Here is a 26,227-nt window from a genome sequence, read left to right on the forward strand (position 1 = left end):
GAGAACCCGGAGGAGACCCACGCAAGTACGGGGAGAATATACAAACTCCACACAGTTAGAGCCATGGTAGGAATCTAACCCATGACCTCAGTGCTGTGAGGCAGTAATGCTAAACACTACACCATCCGTACTGCCCATTTCTGAATGACTGTAGATTTTACTCCAGTGCTCAACCTGTAAACCAGACCAGAAAATCAGGCTACGTAATTAAAACAAATAAACTATTTGGAGATGGTAAAAGTTGGAAGGAAGTGAAACAGCCATTTCTAAAGCATTATAAATCAGTAAGTAAAGCCTTAAGGAATATCTAAAAGGCATTACTAGGTGTGGGGATGGAGTTACAGGGGAATAAAAGAACAATACTTAGGACAATGTAAATGCAGCAGAAGAGGAGGAATTGCTGGGCGTTATAGGTATAAATGATGGGTATCACTTACTGGCCACGAGAGGTGTGTATCAGCAACGTGATGAGGGTAGAGGTCGCTGGGCAAACACAGTTGAGCGCCAACATGGCATACTTAAATTCTTCTTCACAGACCACATGATCTAAGGACGAATAAGATAAAAGAAATACTTTAGACATCAAGAATTGGAGCACAGAGAAATACTTGACCACATTTGATATGAAGCAGTCAAGTTAGGTACATCTTACTTAGAGGCTTATTTATGGAGATCTAAAAAGCGGTTTCTCTGGCAAAAATGGCTTTTCCAATTTATTAAAAGCTGCCGCTGAGCACTGCTATCACTGGGAATCCATGGTTATAGCAAGGTGAGGGGAAGCCTATATAACAAGGATGGCTAGGCCACAAGTATTACCACTGTATCACTGTGATCATCAGCATCATTTTATTATGGCAATTACACAGGATCTGGTTTATTATTTAAATAAGGTATTTTATGCTGAAGTAAAACTACCGTATGTTAATAATATATAAACCTCCTAATGGCTAAGGGCCGTATTTCCCTCGTGACAGTGAAACATTCAAAACAATTTATACTATAAAATAACGACAGAGAGACATGTATTTTGGCAGAAAGTTGTTAGCTATTTATTAATATAATCTAATAACTAGAAAAAAACCTGTAATCAAATGAGATTCATTTGCATAATTAAGATAAAGAGTATTGTGGGCAGAAAAAAGAACTGCTGAAATCCAACGACAAAACCCCAAGCTAATTAAACTAACCCAATCAGTGAACCAATCAAACTACCATCCAAACAAAGGTATCCACTCAGACCTTCTACCTTGACTACCCACCCTGAAGGGTGACAACACTGCCCCCTGAAGGGTCGTCCAGCAGATATAACAGTCAACAAAGGTGAGTGCACCTAAACAGCACCAAACCGACTAAAACTGTGACTACTAACTCAAACACAGAGAACCTGCCGCTATTTTCCGCCAACAAATAGCTAACGAGAAAAAACACCGATGACAAACCTAAACACCAATGAGAAAAACAAAAATTAAAAAAGGGGCAAGAGGATGGGAAGGCAAAAGGGAGAGACAATACAAGAACCAGATACAGGCAGATTTATTCACTGACACCACCCCTAACTTTCCTATTGGCTCATAACCTGTCATACCATATCGATCCACCCCCAGCCAAGGAGGTTTAACTCTCTCCATTCCAAGGATTGACATTCTGCTCTCCATATGTGCAGAATGCCCCAAAGTTGGCTGGCAAGGTAGTGAGAGCACTCCTCTTATCACCGCCAGCCAGTATCGCTCAGTGGACGTTTACTGATAAATTGCCAGAAGATCTTCTAGCTACAGTATGTGATAAGTGCCAACACTAATGCCTGTAGATGCTAGAGATCTGCTAGGCTGCACTTCTGATTATTGGTTCAGGACACAACATTGTTGTATTAACTTTGTATAGCTGGTAGATTTCTGTTAATGCCTGTATATTCTGTGCAGATGTTTCATGGATACTGTCAGAAACATGCATAATATCAATTGATTGGATAATCTCATATTAGCCAGGTATAACAACATGCAATGGACAATTGGCACCAAATAAAGTCACTTTACAGGCCATTGGGCTAAATTTGGGCTGCAGGTGTGGCCTGTAGTGGGCATGGCACTGAGTCTACTATTGTTTGGAACAGTGGCGGAACTAGCGAGCGGTGGGCCCAGGTGCGACAAAATGCTTTGGGCCCCCAGGGCCGGCGCCACCATTAGGCCGCTTTAGGCAGCTGCCTAAGGGCGCCTGACACAGGAGGGCGGCACGCTCCCGAGTCCCGCTAAAATAATTTTTTTTGTCATCTGGAGGCTGCTCTGCTGTTTGTCTGGGAGCGGAGGAGGTGGCAGCGGCGGCGGCAGCAGCAGAGCTAAGCGTGCTGCTGCTGTGTGCAAAAGTGACGGGCTCAGAGGATGCCGGGGCGCAGCTTCTCTGGATGGAGACGCTGAGGAGCAGAGGAGGTGGCGGATTACCCACTGCCTCTTCTCGAATCCCTAGTGCGCATGTGCGGTCAGGAAGTTTTGGGGGCGGAGCCTAGACAAATTAATGTCGCACTGAAGCAGCAGCAGAGACCGGGAGAGAGGTGTCCGGTGTTTGCACAGGTAAGAGGAGCCATGAAGATGTCTGTGCACACAGCACCATCACAGGTGTTGAGGCGCATGTTACTTGGCCTGAGAGTCACATCAGCTAAAGATACATATCGATGGGCCTGAGCTTCTACCACAGGGACACGAATCTTAACTGTAGGGTCCTTTTAAAATGGGGAGTAGCCGGTTTATTTTAATTGCTACCAGCACAGGCTGCCATGGTGGGATACTGTAATGGTAGTGGGTGGGAGACACTTGGTGTGCAGTGTTTCACAAAGGGCAGCTGTGCTGGGTGACAGGGTATGGTGCTGGTTGACACAGGGCGGGGTGCTGTGCTGGGAAACACTGGGTGGGGAGCTTTGCTGGGTGATGGATGCTGTGCTGGGCGACACAGGGTGGGGTGCTGGGTGACACGGGTAGGGTGCTGTGCTGGGTGACACAGCGTGGGGTGCTGTGCTGGGTGATACAGGGTGGACACGAGGGGGGTTTAATGTGCTGGGTGACACGGGGATTGATGTGCTGTGTGACACAGGGTTGGGAGCTGTGCTGTGTTACACAGGGTGGGGAGTTGTGCTGTGTGACACAGGGGTGGGGTGCTGTGCTGGGTGACACAGCGTGGGGTGCTGTGCTGGGTGATACAGGGTTGACACGAGGGGGGTTTAATGTGCTGGGTGACCCAGGGATTGATGTGCTGTGTGACACAGGGTTGGGAGCTGTGCTGTGTTACACAGGGTGGGGAGCTGTGCTGTGTGACACAGGGGTGGGGTGCTGTGCTGTGTGACACAGCGTGGGGTGCTGTGCTGGGTGATACCGGGTGGACACGAGGGGGGTTTAATGTGCTGGGTGACACGGGGATTGATGTGCTGTGTGACACAGGGTTGGGAGCTGTGCTGTGTTACACAGGGTGGGGAGTTGTGCTGTGTGACACAGGGGTGGGGTGCTGTGCTGGGTGACACAGCGTGGGGTGCTGTGCTGGGTGATACAGGGTGGACACGAGGGGGGTTTAATGTGCTGGGTGACACGGGGATTGATGTGCTGTGTGACACAGGGTTGGGAGCTGTGCTGTGTTACACAGGGTGGGGAGTTGTGCTGTGTGACACAGGGGTGGGGTGCTGTGCTGGGTGACACAGCGTGGGGTGCTGTGCTGGGTGATACAGGGTTGACACGAGGGGGGTTTAATGTGCTGGGTGACCCAGGGATTGATGTGCTGTGTGACACAGGGTTGGGAGCTGTGCTGTGTTACACAGGGTGGGGAGCTGTGCTGTGTGACACAGGGGTGGGGTGCTGTGCTGGGTGACACAGCGTGGGGTGCTGTGCTGGGTGATACCGGGTGGACACGAGGGGGGTTTAATGTGCTGGGTGACACAGGGATTGATGTGCTGTGTGACACAGGGTTGGGAGCTGTGCTGTGTTACACAGGGTGGGGAGCTGTGCTGTGTGACACAGGGGTGGGGTGCTGTGCTGTGTGACACGGTGGACACGGGGTGGGATGTGCTGGGTGACATGGGGATTGATGTGCTGGGTGACAGGGTGGGGTTCTGTGTTGAGGACACTGGGTGGGGAGCTGTACTTGGTGACACGGGTGGGGTGCTGTGCTGTGTGAATTAGGGAGGGGTGCCGTGCTGGGTGATGCAGGGTGGACACGGGGGGGGAGGGGTTTGATGTGCCGGGTGACACAGGGTGGGGTGCTGTGCTGCTAGGTGACACAGATGCAATGTGGTTGGGACGCAATCCATGGATGTCACCCAGATACATAAGGGGCCGGCCACCATGGAGTTATGGGTAGCAGTGACCATATCTGGATGCCCTGTGCTAGCAGGGGGCAGGCAGGCAGTAAGCTAAACTTTTGCCTAGGGTGTCGAGAAACCTTGCACCGGCCCTGTGGGCCCCCCATCCCATCCAAGTCCACCCCCTCACCCCTGGAGAGGATCTGGTGAGAGGGACCTGCTCAGGGCCAGAGAAATGGATACCTAGCAACAGTGCCGTAACTAGACATTTTAGCACTGTGTGCAAGAAACAGCATCGGAGCCCCACCCCTACATGCAAAACAGGGGCAGTGCGCGCCGTAGGCTCGCGCAAAAATACATAGTGGCGTGGCTTCGTGGGGAAGGGGTGTGGCCACAAAATAATACCAATTCATAAAACGGTGCACAGTAGTCTCCATTATTCAAATTACGCCCGCCGCACAGTAGCACTGCTACACCAGGTAGAGACCCTTTTAGACCTTACGGCGGACAGATTCCTCTTTTTACACATTACGGCAGACAGCGTCCCCTTTTTACACATTACGGCAGACAGCGTCCCCCTTTTTACACATAACGGCAGACAGCGTGCCCTTTTTACACATAACGGCAGACAGCGTGCCATTTTTACACATAACAGCAGACAGCGTGCCCTTGTTACACATAGCGGCAGACAGCGTCCACTTTTTACAAATAACGGCAGACAGCGTGCCCTTGTTAAACATAGCGGCAGACAGCGTACCCTTTTTACACATAACGGCAGACAGCGTGCCCTTGTTACACATAGCGGCAGACAGCGTACACTTTTTACACATAACGGCAGATAGCGTGCCCTTGTTAAACATAGCGGCAGACAGCGTACACTTTTTACACATAACGGCAGACAGCGTGCCCTTGTTACACATTACGGCAGACAGCGTGCCCTTGTTACACATTACGGCAGACAGCGTGCCCTTGTTACACATTACGGCAGACAGCGTGCCCTTGTTACACATTACGGCAGACAGCGTGCCCTTGTTACACATTACGGCAGACAGCGTGCCCTTGTTACACATTACGGCAGACAGCGTGCCCTTGTTACACATAACGGCAGACAGCGTGCCCTTGTTACACATAACGGCAGACAGCGTGCCCTTGTTACACATAATGGCAGACAGCGTCCCCTTTTTACACATAACGGCAGACAGCGTCCCCCTTTTTACACATTGCGGCAGGCAGATTCCCCCTTTTTACACATTGCGCCAGGCAGATTCCCCCTTTTTACACATTGCGGCAGGCAGATTCCCCCTTTTACACATTTCGGCAGGCAGATTCCCCCTTTTTACACATGTCGGCAGGCAGATTCCCCCTTTTTATACATTGCGGCAGGCAGATTCCCCCTTTTTACACATTGCGGCAGGCAGATTCCCCCTTTTTACACATTTCGGCAGGCAGATTCCCCCTTTTTACACACTGTGGCAGACAGTCACCCTTTTTGTAGAAAAAAAAGAAAGATAAGAAAGAAAAAAGAAAAGAAAAGAATTATACTTACCCTCTCCGTTGGCTCAGGCTCCTCGGTGCAGCTTCTGGTCACTCACGATTCCCGGGCAGGAGAGAAGGAGGAGGAGCGAGGTGAAGGAGGGAGCCGCAGCAGCGCTGTGTTATTGGTGGAGGCGCTGCTGCTGCTGCCCCTCTGCTTCACTATAGGCTGTTCTCGGAAGACAGCCTACAGTGAAGCAGAGGGCCAGCAGCAGCAGCGCCTCAACCAGTAGTAAAGCGCTGCTGCGGCTCCCTCCTCCACCTCCCTCCTCCTCCTTCTCCCCCGTACCGCTGCTCCTCTCCTTTCCTCTCCGGGCGGCTGTGTGCTGCGGGCAGCGGTTGCCCGCAGCACACAGCGGCATGTAATGAGTCCGCTTGACTCATTACATGCCTTGGGCCCCTGGACAGAGGGGGGCCCCAGTGCAACGCACTGGTTGCACTGGCGGTAGTTCCGCCTCTGGTCTGGAACTGTGCAGGAGAGAAGCAGCACCATCTTACACCAGACAAGTCTCCCGACTGACACCTGTTTGATTATGGTGGTAAGCACTATCTCACAGGTTCTCAAACCCGGTCCTCATTACCCCACACAGTGCATGTTTTGCAGGTCTCCTCACAGAATCACAAGTGAAATAATTAGCTTCACCTGTGGACCTTTTAAAATGTGTCAGTGAGTAATTAATACACCTGTGCTCCTCCTGGGTTACATGCAAAACATGCACTGTGTGGGGTCCTGAGGACCGAGTTTGAGAACCACTGCACTATCTCAAGTGACGTTTCAGAATATTCCAGGCTAAATCTGTGTGTGTTCTAAATATTAAGCCTGTGAAGAAGTTGCCCATGGCAACCAATCAGTGTTGAGGTAACATTTATAAAATGCATTCTATAAAATTATACATAGCAGCTGATTGGTTGCCATCGGCAACTTCTCCAATGGCTCATTTCTTCACACTTTTCACTACTTCATGAATAGACTTAAATCTACAAATATTCCTCTATAAGGCCTGTTATTCCACAAACTTCTAACCATGGGCTAAATAGATGCCGGATACCAAGCAAATTTTGTCCCGTTACCTGCAAATTTGATATGAAATTTGTTTTCTGGTTTAAGTATCTGAACATAAAGAGGGCAGTTGGGTGCAAAGTCTTTCACAGCCCAGGCGCGGAGAATGGTCTGGTGATCCTGGTGAACAGGAGAAAATACAGTTAAATGGGTTCCATCATGTTATATTAACTGGCCTGATCGATCTTATCTAAATCAAGCTACACACTGCACATAGCATCCTTCAGTGGCCACTGACTACAGAAATAGATGAATTGACCACTACATTTGCTAACTGTGATTACATGAACACAACCATTTAAAAGATAGCATTTATTTCCGTTACTGTGTGATGAGAGGAACAAAGTCCTAGACTCGTAGATTCTTCTGTGTCACTTAAATGATGAGTAACAGCCACAAACCCCCAAATTAACACCATTAATCGCCACCCTCCTTCCCGAGCCCTTTTAGACGTACAGCTGCGATGCGGTCCGTCTCAAAGCGGTTGCTGAGAATAAAACAGGCTTCTGCGTCATCAATTCTAAAGGAGAACGATAAGGGGAAAGGAGAAACAGGTAGCCGAAATAGAGGTAAGAGTGACACGGTGACAAGGAGAGAAGATCAGACATAACGGAGAGGTTACAGAGTGGGGAGGTGGAAGTAATAGACGGGGAGAAGCAGAGGGGGGAGAAGGGGAGAGAGGGGTTAGAAGAAAATAAAGAAGATAAGGTTAGTCAGGCAGACATGGTGTAGGCGACACAGGTTATTAGGACATATTGGGGCTGGTAGCAAATGTGCGTAAATTACTCAAAATAATCATGCATGAGAAAGATATCCGCATATACGCAAAGCCATACACATTTCAAGATGCATACATTTCCGCCTCGCCAGTATATGTGCCTAGTTTGTGACATCATCACAGTGTATCTGCCCTACAACAGGGACGGTATGCAGTTAAATTACCGGCTGTCTGGATCCCGGCGGTCAGGATACCGACTCTGGAATCCCAACAGCCGGGGAAATCCCAAGCCTGGTATTCCTACTCGGGTGGTGGTCCATGTCACCACCAGAGGGGGGAATATAATAGTGTGTCTTTATGGATATACTGGTTGCCTGCACACCAGTGCCGAAGTGCGACGAGCGCAGTGAGCCCACGAGGGGACATGCTGCGTTTGCTGCCTGGATTCTGGCTGTTGGGTTCTCGGCGTCAGTCTCCTGACCTCCGGGATCACGACCGCCGGGATCCCATACCGATTCCACAAGGACAATGGATTGAACCTGTTACAGGGGTATGAGCTCTTACTTGCTGGTCTGCACGAGAGGCATTTATGTGAGCCCACCATTATTGAGCTTTGACTGCATGTGAACGCCCCTTCCATCCCTGTTTCACTGCTATGGCGTTAAGGTCTGATGAATTTACAATGCGGACTGGTCTGCATAGCAGCAGATAACTACGTTCATTTGCTAAGCATGTGTAGTGCGGCTTCACCTGAGAAATGCTATGCAACCTGGCATATGACTCACTGTGCATCAGCCCCAGAATGAGTAGTAAGAGTAGGACACTGGTTAGTAAGACTGGTGGCAAGAAACACTGGGCTGTATCGGTACAGAATTATGAGGCTGTCTCTTGTAATATCCTATAGTACTGCACTGAGGAGTCTTAACAAGGCTGAAACAAGCTGTCTGTAAGTAGATATTACTAGTCAACATAAGCTCTAAAACCCCAGTCAGTAGAGCAGCGTTTCCCAACCTCAGTCGTCAAGGAACATTAGCAGTCCATGTATTAAGGATTAGAGATGAGTGGGTTCGGTTCTACGAGAACCGAACCCCCCCGAACTCCACGTGGTTTACACGGGTCCGAGGCAGACTCGGTTCTTCCCGCCTGACTCGGAAAACCTGAACGAGGCAAAATGTCATCATCCCGCTGTCGTATTCTCGCGAGATTTGGATTCCATATAAAGAGCCGCGCGTCGCTACGTTCTCTCAGTGGAAAGCTCAATATCAGTGCTCAGTATCAGTGCTGCATTGTGGTGACCAGTATACAGCAGTACAATAATCCAGTGCTGCATCTCGCTGCTCAGTGTCAGTTCTAGTATCCTCATCAGTGCTCAGGATCACTGCTCATTGTCTTGTGCTGCATTGTGGTGACCAGTATACTGCAGTACATTACTAAAAGTCCAGTGTCTTGTGCTGCATCTTGCTGCTGTAGGGTGCTGTGGTAATGTCCTGTCACTGTGCCTAGGTCATCATCATTCCAGTCCCAGTGGTATCTGGTGTCTATCTAGTGGTATCTAATTCCAGACATTACTGCCGTCTAATTCCAGATATATTACTGGCATATAATTCCACACATTAAAAAATGGAGAACAAAAATGTGGAGGGTAAAATAGGGAAAGATCAAGATCCACTTCCACCTAGTGCTGAAGCTGCTGCCACTAGTCATGGCAGAGACGATTCAATGCCATCAACATCGTCTGCCAAGGCCGATGCCCAATGTCATAGTAGAGAGCATGTAAAATCCAAAAAACAAAAGTTCAGTAAAATGACCCAAAAATCTAAATTAAAAGCATCTGAGGAGAAGCGTAAAACTTGCCAATATGTCATTTACGACACGGAGTGGCAAGGAACGGCTGAGGCCCTGGCCTATGTTCATGGCTAGTGGTTCAGCTTCACATGAGGATGGAAGCACTCATCCTCCCGCTAGAAAAATGAAAAGAGTTAAACTGGCAAAAGCACAGCAAAGAACTGTGCGTTCGTTCTTCTAAATCACAAAACCCCAAGGAGAGTCCAATTGTATCGGCTGGGATGCCTGACCTTCCCAACACTGGACGGGAAGAGGTGGCTCCTTCCACCATTTGCACGCCCCCTGCAAGTGCTGGAAGGAGCACCCACAGTCCAGTTCCTGATATTCAAATTGAAGATGTCACTGTTGAAGTACACCAGGATGAGGATATGGGTGTTGCTGGCGCTGAGGTGGAAATTGACAAGGAGGATTCTGATGGTGAGGTGGTTTGTTTAAGTCAGGCACCCGGGGAGACACCTGTTGTCTGTGGGATGATTAAGGCCATTGACATGCCTGGTCAAAATACCCAAAAAATCACCTCTTCGGTGTGGAATTATTCCAACAGAAATGCGGACAACAGGTGTCAAGCCGTGTGTTGCCTTTGTCAAGCTGTAACAAGTTGGAGTAAGGATGTTAACCACCTAGGAACATCCTCCCTTATACGTCACCTGGAGCGCATTCATCAGAAGTCATTGACAAGTTCCAAAACTTTGGATGATAGCGGAAGCAGTCCACTGACAACTAAATCCCTTCTTCCTCTTGTACCCAAGCTCCTGCAAACCACCCCACCAACTCCCTCAATGTCAATTTCCTCCTTAGACAGGAATGCCAATAGTCCTGCAGGCCATGTCACTGGCAAGTCTGACGAGTCCTCTCCTAACTGGGATTCCTCCGATGGATCCTTGAGTGGAACGCCTACTGCTGCTGTGAGTCGATCGTCATCCCAGAGGGGAAGTCGGAAGACCACTTGTACTACTTCCAGTAAGCAATTGACTGTCCAACAGTCCTTTGCGAGGAAGATGAAATATCACAGCAGTCATCTTGTTGCAAAGCGGATAACTCAGGCCTTCACAACTATGTTGGTGTTAGACGTGCGTCCGGTATCCGCCATTAGTTCACAAGGACTTAGAGAATTGCTTGAGGGAGTGTGTCCCCGGTACCAAATACCATCTAGGTTCCACTTCTCTAGGCAGGCGATACCGAGAATGTACACAGACGTCAGAAAAAGAGTCACCAGTGTCCTAAAAAATGCAGTTGTACCCACTGTCCACTTAACCACGGACATGTGGACAAGTGGAGCAGGGCAGACTAAGGACTATATGACTGTGACAGCCCACTGGGTAGATGTATTGCCTCCAGCAGCAACAACAGCAGCAGCGGCACCAGTAGCAGCATCTCGCAAATGCCAACTCATTCCTAGGCAGGCTACGCTTTGTATCACCGCTTTCCATAAGAGACACACAGCTGACAACCTCTTACGGAAACTGAGGAACATCATCGCAGATTGGCTTAGCCCAATTGGACTCTCTTGGGGATTTGTGACATCGGACAACGCCACCAATATTGTGCGTGCATTACATGTGGGCAAATTCCAGCACGTCCCATGTTTTGCACATACAATGAATTTGGTGGTGCACAATTTTTTCTAAAAACGACAGGGGTGTGCAGGAGATGCTGTCGGTGGCCCGAAGAATTGCGGGCCACTTTCAGCATTCAGCCACCGCATGCCAAAGACTGGAGCACCAGCAAACACTCCTGAACATGCCCTGCCATCAGCTGAAGCAAGAGGTGGTAACGAGGTGGAATTTAACCCTCTATATGCTTCAGAGGATGGAGGAGCAGCAAAAGGCCATTCAAGCCTATACATCTGCCTACGATATAGGCAAAGGAGGGGGAATGCACCTGACTCAAGTGCAGTGGAGAATGATTTCCATGTTGTGCAAGGTTCTCCAATCCTTTGAACTTGCCACACGTGAAGTCAGTTCAGACACTGCCAGCCTAAGTCAGGTCATTCCCCTCATCAGGCTTTTGCAGAAGCAGTTGGAGAGATTGAAGGAGGAGCTAAAATGGAGCGGTTCCGCTAGGCATGTGGGACTTGTGGATGGAGCCCTTCATTCGCTTAACCAGGATTCACGGGTGGTCAATCTGTTGAAATCAGAGTACTACATTTTGGCCACCGTGCTCGATCCTAGGTTTAAAGCCTACGTTGTATCTCTCTTTCCAGCAGACACAAGTCTGCAGATGTTCAAAGACCTGCTGGTGAGACACTTGTCAAGTCAAGTGGAACGTGACGCGAAAACAGCTCCTCCTTCATTTTCTACCGCCACTGGAGCTGCCAGGAAAAAGATAAAATTTCCAAAACCACCCACTGGCAGTGATGTAGGGCAGTCAGGAGCAAGTGCTGACATCTGGTCCGGACTGAAGGACCTGCCAACGATTACTGACATGTCGTCTACTGTCACTGCATATGATTCTGTCACCATTGAAAGAATGGTGGAGGATTATATGAGTGACAACATCCAAGTAGGCATGTCAGACAGTCCGTACGTATACTGGCATGAAAAAGAGGCAATGTGGAGGCCCTTGCACAAACTGGCTTTATTTTACCTAAGTTGCCCCCCCTCCAGTGTGTACTCCGAAAGAGTGTTTAGTGTAGCCGGTAACCTTGTCAGCGATCGGTGTAGGAGGTTACTTCCAGAAAATGTGGAGAAGATGATGTTCATCAAAATGAATTATAATCAATTCCTCCGTGGAGACATTTACCAGCAATTGCCTCCAGAAAGTACACAGGGACCCGTGATGGTGGATTCCAGTGGGGACAAATTAATACTCTGTGAGGAGGGGGATGTACACAGTGAAAGGGGTGAGAAATCGGCCGATGAGGAGGAGGTGGACATCTTGCCTCTGAAGAGCCAGTTTGTGCAAGGAGAGATTGATTGCTTATTTTTTGGTGGGGGCCCAAACCAACCAATCATTTCAGCCACAGTCGTGTGGCAGACCCTGTGGCTGAAATGATGGGTTTGTTAAAGTGTGCATGTCCTGTTTATACAACATAAGGGTGGGTGGGAGCGGGTGGGTGGGAGGGCCCAAGGAAAATTCCATCTTGCACCTCTTTTTTTTATATTTATCTTTGCATCATGTGCTGTTTGGGGACTATTTTTTTAAGTGCCATCCTGTCTGACACTGCAGTGCCACTCCTAGATGGGCCAGGTGTTTGTGCCGCCCACTTGGGTCGCTTAGCTTAGTCATCCAGCGACCTCGGTGCAAATTTTAGGACTAAAAATAATATTGTGAGGTGTTCAGAATAGACTGGAAATGAGTGGAAATTATGGTTATTGAGGTTAATAATACTATAGGATCAAAATTACCCCCAGATTCTATGGTTTAAGCTGTTTTTGAAAAAAAACCACCCGAATCCAAAACGCACCCGAATCCGACAAAAATTTGAAAGGGAGGTTTTGCCAAAACGCATCTGAATCCCAAACCAAAACACAAAACCCGAAAAATGCCCACTGCACATCTCTATTAAGGATATCTATGCGTGAGCACAGATGGTTCAATCAAAATAACTGAAGTACTAATTTCGTCATATATGCTCAAGGATGGCTATACTTAAACCCTGGACTGTTAATGTGCACTGAGGACCAAGGTTAGGAAGCACTGATGTAGAGCATTAACTAAAAAAAAGTTGCCATGCAAGTGTAATTACCCAGATGTCTTCTCTGAACAGGAAAGCATAAAGTAGAACACACAACCCCAACATGCACTTTAATGATTACAAATAACCCGTGGAACATACACATTCTGTAAGTGCATATTAGTAGGCGGGTTCTACTTTTTGCCCTATGGATTGGCATTAAGTCTGAAACGGGCATCGGTGGTAGATGTTTTTCCATATTTTTCTATGGAACATGAGCTATCTGTTTAACAATATCCTGTAGAATCGTTTTATTTTGTTATTCAGTAAGTATTTAAACAACATTGTAGATTCTTAAATGATAGTAAGTGTGAAGGTGTATTTCATTCTAGCTCCACTAGAAACTGCAGAAGACACTCTCCATAATTTAGACCTTGACTAAAATGATGCTGTATTGGTATTACGCTCTTTAGACCTTACAGCGACATCTACCAACACATTTGTAACACTTATCCGATAGGCAAACAATCAGCTTGAATTTGGGAGTTCTAGGCTGCACGGCGCCTCCCCCCTGTACAGCAGGAGGATTACTTTGTCTTTATTGTTATACTGGTTGCCCGCACATAGCAAGCAAACCTACAAAGAGATGGAAATAAATCTTGACCAGAGATAATTAGATAACAATGGTAGACAATTTCTCATTCAGAAATCTGCAATAAGATTATACGTTCTACCGTGAGCACTGAATGTACATTGCTGACATTTACTTGAATGACTTACTTGGCCCTCATGAGATCCTGATCTTTTAGTGCGGAGCCCTGCAGGTAGATGACACGTTGGGACCACAGAGGAATTTGCAAGACCCTTCGCACTGGCAGATCCATTTCCGTAGGACACAGGAGGACGACATAATGGTCCTGCAAAGAGAAGACAGCTGTACAATTTGACCATAATCACATATATATGAGTATATGCAGGCCAAACTTTACTGGAATTAAAATGTTATATACTGTATACATTATGGAACAAACTGGTATAGTATTGGGGTGTTGATAACTATGAATAGTGTATTATAAAGAGGTGTTTTTGACATGATAACACTATCCTTCTGAATCAGTTTGATCAGAGCGCCATCCCCTGACATGTAACGTATGTAACAGTGTCTTTCTACATAATTACATATAATATGTTGCAGTATTTACTATAGAACAATATTGTGTCAAATTATGTGTCATAAATGATTTCTTTTTTTCAATACAAATGCAGTCTGAGTGTAACACACACAAACACGGAATGGCTCAAAAGCCTCTTATTACTACTCTGTTCTGTTGGGAGAACCTGCTCCTTTTCTTATGTAACTCTCAGGACTTTATTTACAAAGCACTTCCTCGCGTTTTGGAGGTGAAAATTTAAAATGGCTCTCGTAGTCAGTATAAAGTTTTACCTCCAACCCGCCAGGAACTGGAGACTTACACTTCTTAAATAAAGCCCCTAGTCTGTGGCTTCCTGCTACCTCCATTCCTATCCTCATATCACAGCTCCATACCATTGGGGACCCTGCTCCTTCTACTATATAGCTCTTAGGGCCTAATTAAGATCTGATTGCAGCAGTAAATGTTTTCACTAATGGGCAAAACCATGTGCACTGCATGGGGGGCAGATATAACATGTGCAGAGAGAGTTAGATTTGGGTGGGGTGTGTTCAAACTGAAATCTAAATTGCCGTGTAAAAATAAAGCAGCCAGTATTTGCCCTGCAGTGAAACAATATAACCCACCCAAATCTAACTCTCTCTGTACATGTTATATCTGCCCCCCCCCCCCCCCCCCCTGCAGTGCACATGGTTTTTCCCATTCGCTAACAAATTTGCTGCTGCAATCAGATCTGAATTACCCTCCTAGTCTGGGGCTTCCTGATACCTCTATTGCCCCTTCTCATACCACTATTCTGTGCTGTTGGGAACCCTACTCCTTCTACTATCTAACTTTCAGTCTGTGGTTTCCAACTGCCTCTATTCCCCTCCAAATATCACTGTTTTGTGTTGTTAGGGACCTGATCCTTCTGCTATATAACTCTCAGTCTGTTGACTCCGGATGCCCTATTACCCTCCCTAACCACTGCTTTGTGCTATTGGGAATCCTGTTTCTTTTACCTATTACTTCGAATGATCTCATACACACTTCTGCTTGCGCATGCTTTGAGCACCCACCGAATGACTGTATCTTCTATTCACTGAGTGCACCATTTGATGTTAAATGCCCACCATTTTTACCTGCATGCATCAACCAACCATAGGTGCAAGCACTGGTTGCATGTCCATTGCAATCTTAGGCAGGTGAGCTCAATACATATAATCTCTCTGCGTTCCTAAAACTACTCAACTAAGATTCCTGTAATGAAAAGATAAACTCACTGTACAGAGGGCTCCCACTGTCTCCCATTTAATTAATACATGTGATATTGATGTGGTGTCTGAGTGTGTCTCACACGTGGACTATAGGTTGTGCAAGCCCCAGCATCAGCCAAGATGCGTTACAACACAGTAGTCCTGAATAATGAATGATATTGACACCATTTTCTGGAAAGACAAATGAAGTGAATCTCAAGGCTGTAAGCAAAACAGCAAGTTTTGAGGGACAGCAAATAAAGGGAAGTAATTTTAAAGAAAGGTAAAGAATTTTGATGCAAAAATATAACCTAAAGTGATTTATCTTTTGTTGGTAGATCTAACAATGGGGGTAATTCCAAGTTGATCGCAGCAGGAAATTTTTTAGCAGTTGGGCAAAACCATGTGCACTGCAGGGGGGCAGATATAACATGTGCAGAGAGAGAGAGATTTGGGTGTGGTGAGTTCAATCTGCAATCTAAATTGCAGTGTAAAAATAAAGCAGCCAGTATTTACCCTGCACAGAAACAAAATAACCCACCCAAATCTAACTCTCTCTGCAAATGTTGTATCTGCCCCCCCTGCAGTGCACATGGTTTTGCCCAACTGCTAAAAAATATCCTGCTGCGATCAACTTGGAATTACCCCCAATGCTTTAAAAATAACAGCAGGTACATCTATTTTATAGGGCAGAGAACTCTTAATATTAATGGTGTTTTGTGAAGGGAATGATGAACCTGGAGATAATCCTGGTGACTATTCAAACTTTACAGCGGTCTCCAGTGATCCTACCTGCAGCCGAGGATGGGCGTAGAACTCATTGAGAAAATCCATTAGAAGATCTATTTTAAGGAAACTGACACACAGGACCACGTGTCTCTCTGTCTGTGCGCGGTAGCGGCTGTAATTGCCCCCAGACTTCTGCCTCTCCATCCAGAGGAACACCAGCTGCTCAAACTAAAACATATCAACAGCCCACGTTTAGGACCTTTAGTCTCCATAATCTGATATCGTAGATGTAGGACACCACAGTCCTCAAATCTACAGCAAGTACAGTACAATAATGCACAACATGCCATACACAGATTAAGAAATGTGGGCATGTCTATAAGAACATATGACCTAAAATAGTAGGCGTGACATCCAACAAAGAGAACAAAAGAAGTGGCACTGTGCAGTTTTTCATAGCCATAGAATAAGGAAAAAAAATACTGAGAATGACAGTAACATCCAGCAAAAAGAAGAGCAGTGGTCACGCACACGGTATAAGAAAAGACATTGATAGCTGCATCTGGTGCTATAGAGAAGTGGGATGGAGCACGAAGCCAAGTTGTAGCCTATACTGTCATGATACTGTAGCTCCTGTCTTTACTAGGGATGAGACACGGAGACATAGGGCATGATTCTGAGTCAGACGTTGCAGAGTTCATGAGTGCATCTTATGTTGGTCTTGTGTCTGTGACTGTGGGGTTTACGTACTAAGGGGTCTATTTACTAAGCCTTGGAGAGAGATAAAGTGGAGATAGATAAAGTACCAGCCAATCAGCTCCTAACTGCCATGTTAAGGGCTGTGTTTGAAAAATGACAGTTAGAAGTGGATTGGCTGGTACTTTATCACTGTACACTTTATCTCACACCAAGGCTTAGTACATAGTCCCCATAATGCTAATTCCGGTACTCTCTCTTCCCAGGTACGCAGCCTGTGTCTGAATGTGCAAGGACTGAGGTGCCCACTTTCAGCGTCTTTAGAGGCTGAAAACCACATGGTGCCTGTTTATATGCAACCATCAGTCACACCAATGAACCTTGCACCAGGTCTATGCTAGGTGCAGATTGTCAGTGTTTGGTCTCCAATATTCCCAACTACTTCAGGGACACGCTTGCAATGCTCCAATAATTCACCCACAAGAGGACCATTTGTATGTGTCTGAATAGCCACCACCCAGGAACACAAAGCACATCTCCAAATTCTGATACCGTGTGTCTGAACTGCAACTGCGCCTCTGTGCATACACAAAGTGGGACCTACTGTATGTGCTGTGCAACTTTTAGGGACTTAGACGCACATGCAGCGACCACAAACCCGCTGAACTCAGTGAGCATCTGCACTGCGTGCCAGTCAGAATCAGGCCCTGTACGTCTAAATACCATCATGGGGTAGCCGTAAAGAGATGGGCCGTATTCCAATGGCTATTGGTTCTGCCTCCAAAATGACTTCTTTAACTAGAGGTGATGAACATAGCGCAAATTGGGTGAAACACAGTTTTGTGCAAGTGCACGGTTTCTGCCAAACTGGTTTTATGAGAAATATTGATAACACAGATATTTAGGGTTCGATCTAAATCCAATTTCCATGCGATATACTGGCCAGATTGAAAATGCTTTGTAAGACTTTATGTAAAGTCAGAATGGTGCAGTATGTAATATTAGAGGACTGTTCTCCTACATTCTGTGAAAGGAGAGGATCTACTGTGCGCATCGATTGTCTATCATCCCTACTACCCACGGCAGTGGGTGTGCACCGATGACCATCTAGGCGCACCAATACAATATAAAGAAGCTTTGTACTGAGCACGCAGTGCACTTTGCCGATCACCTCCACTGCGTTTAGGTGACAGGAACACTGTAAACATAGTCAATACATTTTGTAATCCACTGGGCCTTGGAATCCGGGTCCATTATTGAACTATGGAATTTCAAGCAATGTCTTTTTTTAAAAAGGTATGAATTTTGAATCATTGCAACCCTGTCATAGTAATTCTACCAGCTTTAAAATTCAATATCAGATGAACATATGCACACGTTCAATCGAGTAAACAATAGGATCCACTGTTCTAGTGGCAGTGACATAGTTAAATGGGCTGGTCTGCCGTGCAGAGCTCCTGACAGTAATTACAGGCTTGTTGTGACAGTGATGGGGTTAACTGTCTGTAAGTGCCGAACTTGATCCCTGCCACTCTTGCACAGCACCCACATCTGTCATCTCATGACAACTGTCATCATTGGCTGATCAACCCATCTCTCTGAAGCTCAGTGCGTTATCCAGGGAGAGCTGAAAACAGAGGCAGTAGGAGGGAGGGAGGGGGAGAGAGAGAGAGAGAGAGAGAGAGAGAGAGAGAGAGAGAGAGAGAGAGAGAGAATGGGGTAGAGGGAGAAAGCGTTTCAGGGAAAGAGAAGAGTAAGGCGAGATTATAGATAGATCACTCAGAAGTAAACACACAAGGGTCCCTCTATCACCTGTATAGGCAGCACTATAAGAGCAACGCAGATCATGATGACCACCAGCAGCTGTGACGGCCAGATCTTGGGAGTTACGTCCCCAAACCCCACCGTGGAGAATGTGACAATGCAGAAATACAAGGAGTCAAAGAGGGTGAGATTATTGCCAGCTCTCTCCAGATGCTGAATACCACAGATACTGTGGAGACAATGAAAGGAGAGTTCATAGAGGCATGGTGAGAGGAAAGAGAGACAGATAGTCAGGAAGCATGGAAGACAGGTGAGAGGATACAGGGGTTGAGGGAAAATAGGAGATGGGAGAGAGTACAGGGGTTATAAAAGCAGTGGAGATAGGAGAGAGTATAGGGGTTATAAAAGCAGTGGAGATAGGAGAGAGTATAGGGGTTATAAAAGCAGTGGAGATAGGAGAGAGTATAAGGGTTAAGACCGCATAGGAGATGGCAGAGAGTCATACAGGTAAAGAATAGGAGTTTGGAAACAGCACAGAAGTTGAGGTAGAAAAGTAGTCAAGAGAGAGTACAGAGGATGAGGGAGCAGAGTAGATGGGAGAGGGTACAGAGGTTGAGGGAGCAGAGGAGAGGGTACAGAGGTTGAGGGAGCAGAGTAGATGGGAGAGAGTACAGAGGTTGAGGGAGCAGAGCAGATGGGAGAGAGTACAGAGGTTGAGGGAGCAGAGCAGATGGGAGAGAGTACAGAGGTTGAGGGAGCAGAGCAGATGGGAGAGAGTACAGAGGTTGAGGGAGCAGAGTAGATGGGAGAGAGTACAGAGGTTGAGGGAGCAGAGCAGATGGGAGAGAGTACAGAGGTTGAGGGAGCAGAGCAGATGGGAGAGAGTACAGAGGTTGAGGGAGCAGAGCAGATGGGAGAGAGTACAGAGGTTGAGGGAGCAGAGCAGATGGGAGAGAGTACAGAGGTTGAGGGAGCAGAGTAGATGGGAGAGAGTACAGAGGTTGAGGGAACACAGGAGATAGGAGAGAGCGCATAAGTTGAAGGAGCAAAGGAAATGGGAGAGAGTGTACAACAGAAGAGGATACAGGAGAGAGTACAGTGGATGACAGTAGACAAGATGGGAGTGCATACAGAGGATGAGGGAGCAAAGGAAAAGGGAGAAAGTACAGTGGATGAGACATAAGAGAAGATAGGAGAGAGTACAGAGGATGAGACATAAGAGAAGATAGGAGAGAGTACAGTGGATGAGACATGAGCATAGATGGGATAAAGTAGAGTGGATGAAAAAGCAGAGGAGAAAGCAGAAAGTAGAGGGGATGAAACAGCAAAGGAGATGGGAGAAAGTAAAGCGAATGAGAGAGCAGAGAAGAAGGGAGAGAGTACAGAAGATGGGACAACAGAGGAGATGAGAGGGAGTACAGAGTATCAGACGACAGAGAAGATTGGGAGATAGTATAGAGGATGAGACAACAGAGGAGATGGGAGAGTACAGAGGATGAGACAACAAAGGAGATGGGAGAGTGTACAGAAGAGGAGACAACAGAGAATATGGGAGGGAATACAGAGGATGAGACAACAGATGACATGGGAGAGAGCACAGAGGATGAGAGAGCAGAGTAGATGGGAGGGAGTTGAGAGGATGAGACAACAGAGGAGATGGGAGAGAGTACAGATGATGAGACAGCAGAGGAGATGGAAGATAGTACAGAGGATGAGACAACAAAGGAGATGGGAGAGAGTTCAGGGAATGAGACAACAGAATAGATGGGAGAGAGTACAGAGGATGAGACAGCAAAGGAGATCGGAGAGAGTTCAGAGGATGAGACAGCAGAGTAGATGGGAGAGAGTTCAGAGGATGAGACAGCAGAATAGATGGGAGAAAGTTTTGAGGATTAGACAGCAGAATAGATGGGAGAGAGTTCAGAGGATGATACAACAGAGGGTATGGGAGAGAGTACAGAGAATGTGACAGCAGAGGAGATAGGAGAGGGTACAGAGGATGAGACAGCAGAGTAGATGGGAAAGAGTTCAGAGGATGAGACAACACAAGAGATGGGACAAAGTAGAGAGAATGGGACAACAGGGGAAATGGGAAAGAGTACAGTGGAAGAGACAGCAGAGGAGATAGGAGAGAGTATAGAGGATGAGGAAGCATATAAGATGGGTGAGAAAAATATGTAAGAAAAAAGAGAATACATTATATAAGTTAGTAGAACTGTGACAGCATCGACGAGACAGTAAAAAGGTTCACAACTTAATTAACAGTATATCACTTTAGCTGCAGTTTTGTCAGCTACATTATCTGTAGCCTGTGGTCACATATGACATCACCAGCGCTGCACAGCCTACAATCATTTGTTAACTGACTAATGACACTACCAGCTTCATTATCATTAAATATTCCCAACATAGAGCACAGATATTAACAAAACAATGATAAAACTCTTCCCATAAATAATATCATGGTGTACAATATCTCTCCATTATTACTTTCATTATGAAATGATTCCACAGTTTTATCTCCCTTTAAATGCTCATTAACACAAATGGACTAAAGTCCAGCGTTTCTCCAGAGTCTAGGCTGCATAGGTGCATGAAAGGCACCAGCTGTACAATTATTACCCTTCATTTACATAACTGCTATGCTACTTTTTGCAGATAAAATGTCCAATAAAATATTTATAGGTTGCAATGGAACTGGAGAAATAATCATGAAAAAGTAATATCTCCTGAGCAAGATCTATCACGAGAACGAGTTTAACTTCTTTTATTCCAAGTTTCATATCCCCAGTAATTGGAAAGCCCCAGGTTGCCTATTTCTAAAAATGAAACACTGTATCTACGAAGTATTTGATTTTATAGGGGTCTTTTTTTTAAAAAAGTGGCGATAAGGCAGCTTTTTCTAGGGCCGTAATCAGTTATCAGTGCAATTTTCCATTAGAATTGTGCAGTTTTTAATGGTAACCTACACATTTCTGTCAATATGAAGGGATGTGCATACGTGTGTGGGGGAAAAAGGATTAAATAAGATTTTACTTACCGATAAATCTATTTCTCGTAGTCCGTAGTGGATGCTGGGACTCCGTCAGGACCATGGGGAATAGCGGCTCCGCAGGAGACAGGGCACAAAATTTAAAAGTTTGACCACTAGGTGGTGTGTACTGGCTCCTCCCCCTATGACCCTCCTCCAAGCCTCAGTTAGGATACTGTGCCCGGACGAGCGTACACAATAAGGAAGGATTTTGAATCCAGGGTAAGACTCAAACCAGCCACACCAATCACACCGTACAACTTGTGATCTGAACCCAGTTAACAGTATGATAACGTAGGAGCCTCTGAAAAGATGGCTCACAACAATAAACAACCCGATTTTTTTGTAACAATAACTATGTACAAGTATTGCAGACAATCCGCACTTGGGATGGGCGCCCAGCATCCACTACGGACTACGAGAAATAGATTTATCGGTAAGTAAAATCTTATTTTCTCTGACGTCCTAGTGGATGCTGGGACTCCGTCAGGACCATGGGGATTATACCAAAGCTCCCAAACGGGCGGGAGAGTGCGGATGACTCTGCAGCACCGAATGAGAGAACTCCAGGTCCTCCTTAGCCAGGGTATCAAATTTGTAGAATTTTACAAACGTGTTCTCCCCTGACCACGTAGCTGCTCGGCAGAGTTGTAATGCCGAGACCCCTCGGGCAGCCGCCCAAGATGAGCCCACCTTCCTTGTGGAGTGGGCCTTGACAGATTTAGGCTGTGGCAAGCCTGCCACAGAATGTGCCAGTTGAATTGTGCTACAAATCCAACGAGCAATCGTCTGCTTAGAAGCAGGAGCACCCAGCTTGTTAGGTGCATATAGTATAAACAGCGTGTCAGATTTTCTGACTCCAGCCGTCCTTGAAATATATATTTTCAATGCTCTGACAACGTCCAGCAACTTGGAATCCTCCAAATCGCTAGTAGCCGCAGGCACCACAATAGGCTGGTTCAGGTGAAACGCTGATACCACCTTAGGCAGAAAATGAGGACGCGTCCTCAATTCTGCCCTGTCCGAATGGAAAATCAGATATGGGCTTTTATATGATAAAGCTGCCAATTCTGACACTCTCCTGGCTGAAGCTAGAGCCAGTAGCATGGTTACTTTCCATGTAAGATATTTCAAATCTACCGATTTGAGTGGCTCAAACCAATGGGATTTGAGAAAATCCAAAACTACATTGAGATCCCACGGTGCCACTGGGGGCACAACCGGGGGCTGTATATGTAGTACTCCTTTTACAAAAGTCTGAACTTCAGGAACTGAAGCCAATTCTTTCTGGAAGAATATCGACAGGGCCGAAATTTGAACCTTAATGGACCCTAATTTGAGGCCCATAGATAATCCTGTTTGCAGGAAATGTAGGAATCGACCCAGTTGAAATTCCTCTGTCGGGGCCTTCCTGGCCTCACACCATGCAACATATTTTCTCCAAATGCGGTGATAATGTTGTGCAGTCACCTCCTTCCTGGCTTTGACCAGGGTAGGGATGACCTCTTCCGGAATGCCTTTTTCCCTTAGGATCCGGCGTTCAACCGCCATGCCGTCAAACGCAGCCGCGGTAAGTCTTGGAATAGACACGGTCCCTGCTGAAGCAGGTCCCTTCTTAGAGGTAGAGGCCACGGATCTTCCGTGAGCATCTCCTGAAGTTCCGGGTACCAAGTCCTTCTTGGCCAGTCCGGAGCCACGAGTATCGTTCTTACTCCCCTTTGCCGTATAATTCTCAGTACCTTGGGTATGAGAGGCAGAGGAGGGAACACATACACTGACTGGTACACCCATGGTGTTACCAGAGCGTCCACAGCTATTGCCTGAGGGTCTCTTGACCTGGCGCAATACCTGTCCAGTTTTTTGTTGAGGCGGGACGCCATCATGTCCACCATTGGTCTTTCCCAATGGACCACAATCATGTGGAAGACTTCTGGATGAAGTCCCCACTCTCCCGGGTGAAGATCGTGTCTGCTGAGGAAGTCTGCTTCCCAGTTGTCCACTCCCGGAATGAACACTGCTGACAGTGCTATCACATGATTTTCCGCCCAGCGAAGAATCCTTGCAGCTTCTGCCATTGCCCTCCTGCTTCTTGTGCCGCCCTGTCTGTTTACGTGGGCGACTGCCGTGATGTTGTCCGACTGGATCAACACCGGCTGACCCTGAAGCAGAGGTTTTGCCAGGCTTAGAGCATTGTAGATTGCTCTTAGCTCCAGTATATTTATGTGAAGAGACGTTTCCAGGCTTGACCACACGCCCTGGAAGTTTCTTCCTCGTGTGACCGCTCCCCAGCCTCTCAGGCTGGCATCCGTGGTCACTAGGACCCAGTTCTGTATGCCGAATCTGCGGCCCTCTAACAGATGAGTACTCTGCAACCACCATAGCAGAGAGACCCTTGTCCTTGTCGACAATTTTATCCGCTGATGCATCTGCAGATGCGATCCGGACCATTTGTCTAGCAGATCCCACTGAAAAATTTGTGCATGGAATCTGCCGAATGGAATCGCTTCGTAAGAAGCCACCATTTTTCCCAGGACTCTTGTGCATTGATGCACAGACACTGTCCCTGGTTTTAGGAGGTTCCTGACTAGTTCGGATAACTCCCTGGCTTTCTCCTCCGGAAGAAATACCTTTTTCTGAACAGTGTCCAGAATCATCCCTAGGAACAGCAGACGTGTCGTCGGGATCAGTTGGGATTTTGGAAAATTCAGAATCCACCCGTGCTGTTGGAGCACTACTTGAGTTAGTGCTACTCCGACCTCCAGCTGTTCTCTGGATCTTGCCCTTATCAGGAGATCGTCCAAGTAAGGGATAATTAATACGCCTTCTCTTCGAAGAAGAATCATCATTTCGGCCATTACCTTGGTAAAGACCCTGGGTGCCGTGGACAATCCAAACGGCAGCGTCTGAAACTGATAATGACAGTTTTGTACCACGAACCTGAGTTACCCTTGGTGTGAAGGGCAAATTGGGACATGAAGGTAAGCATCCTTGATGTCCAAGGACACCATAAAATCCCCCTCTTCCAGATTCGCTATCACTGCTCTGAGTGACTCCATCTTGAACTTGAATTTTTGTATGTACAGGTTCAGAGATTTCAGATTTAGAATAGGTCTTACCGAGCCGTCCGGCTTCGGTACCACAAATAGCGTGGAGTAATACCCCTTTCCCTGTTGTAGAAGGGGTACCTTGACTATCACCTGCTGAGAATACAGCTTGTGAATGGCTTCCAATACCGTCGCCCTGTCGGAGGGAGACGTTGGCAAAGCAGACTTTAGGAACCGGCGAGGGGGAGACTTCTCGAATTCCAACCTGTAACCCTGAGATACTACCTGCAGGATCCAGGGGTCCACCTGCGAGTGAGCCCACTGTGCGCTGAAATTCTTGAGGCGACCCCCCACCGCCCCTGAGTCCGCTTGTAAGGTCCCAGCGTCATGCTGAGGCCTTTGCAGAAGCCGGGGAGGACTTCTGCTCCTGGGAAGGGGCTGCTTGGTGCAGTCTCTTACCCTTTCCTTTGCCTCGGGGCAAATATGAATGTACCTTTTGCTCGCTTGTTCTTATAGGAACGAAAGGACTGCGGCTGAAAAGACTGCGGCTTTTTCTGTTGGGAGGGGACTTGAGGTAAAAAGGTGGACTTCCCGGCTGTTGCCGTGGCTACCAAATCCGATAGACTGACCCCAAATAATTCCTCTCCTTTATACGGCAATACTTCCATATGCCGTTTGGTTCTGGCAGATATGGACATCGCACTTACTCTTGATGCCAGAGTGCAGATATCTCTCTGTGCATCTCGCATATAAAGGAACGCATCCTTTAATTGCTCTATAGTCAATAAAATACTGTCCCTATCCAGGGTATCAATATTTTCAGTCAGGGAATCCGACCAAGCCACCCCAGCACTGCACATCCAGGCTGAGGCGATTGCTGGTCGCAGTATAACACCAGTATGTGTGTATATACTTTTTAGAGTATTTTCCAGCCTCCTATCAGCTGGATCCTTGAGGGCGGCCGTATCAGGAGACGGTAACGCCACTTGTTTGGATAAACGTGTGAGCGCCTTGTCCACCCTAGGGGGTGTTTCCCAGCGCGCCCTAACCTCTGGCGGGAAAGGGTATAATGCCAATAACTTCTTTGAAATTAGCAGTTTTTTATCAGGGGTAACCAACGCTTCATCACACACGTCATTCAATTCCTCTGATTCAGGAAAAACTACAGGTAGTTTTTTCAGACCCCACATAATACCCCTTTTTGTGGTACTTGCAGTATCAGAGATATGCAAAGCCTCCTTCATTGCCGTGATCATATAACGTGTGGCCCTACTGGAAAATACGTTTGTTTCTTCACCGTCGACACTGGATTCAGTGTCAGTGTCTGGGTCTGTGTCGACCGACTGAGGTAAAGGGCGTTTTACAGCCCCTGACGGTGTCTGAGACGCCTGGACAGGTACTAACTGGTTTGCCGGCTGTCTCATGTCGTCAACCGACTTTTGTAGCGTGCTGACACTATCCCGTAATTCCATAAACAAAGCCATCCATTCTGGTGTCGACTCCCTAGGGGGTGACATCACCATTACAGG

The 26,227-nt window shown here is 47.0% G+C and overlaps 1 protein-coding gene across 4 annotated transcripts in view; it reads right to left on the reverse strand.

Annotated features, from left to right (window-relative positions):
• The window catches only part of LOC134936382 (potassium channel subfamily T member 2-like), a 245,676-nt gene that overhangs the window by 81,437 nt on the left and 138,012 nt on the right, over positions 1 to 26,227 (reverse strand). For all 4 annotated transcript variants that reach the window (XM_063931414.1, XM_063931413.1, XM_063931411.1 and 1 more), the window contains exons 10-15: positions 18,672 to 18,852; positions 16,227 to 16,391; positions 13,829 to 13,965; positions 7,326 to 7,389; positions 6,881 to 6,989; positions 438 to 546 (exon numbers count right to left, since the gene is read on the reverse strand). In XM_063931414.1, the coding sequence (XP_063787484.1) occupies positions 438 to 546; positions 6,881 to 6,989; positions 7,326 to 7,389; positions 13,829 to 13,965; positions 16,227 to 16,391; positions 18,672 to 18,852 (765 nt within the window). The remainder of the gene's footprint in view (positions 1 to 437; positions 547 to 6,880; positions 6,990 to 7,325; positions 7,390 to 13,828; positions 13,966 to 16,226; positions 16,392 to 18,671; positions 18,853 to 26,227) is intronic.

The sequence above is a fragment of the Pseudophryne corroboree genome, chromosome 6 (assembly GCF_028390025.1).
Source record: "Pseudophryne corroboree isolate aPseCor3 chromosome 6, aPseCor3.hap2, whole genome shotgun sequence".
Taxonomy (NCBI): Eukaryota; Metazoa; Chordata; class Amphibia; order Anura; family Myobatrachidae; genus Pseudophryne; species Pseudophryne corroboree.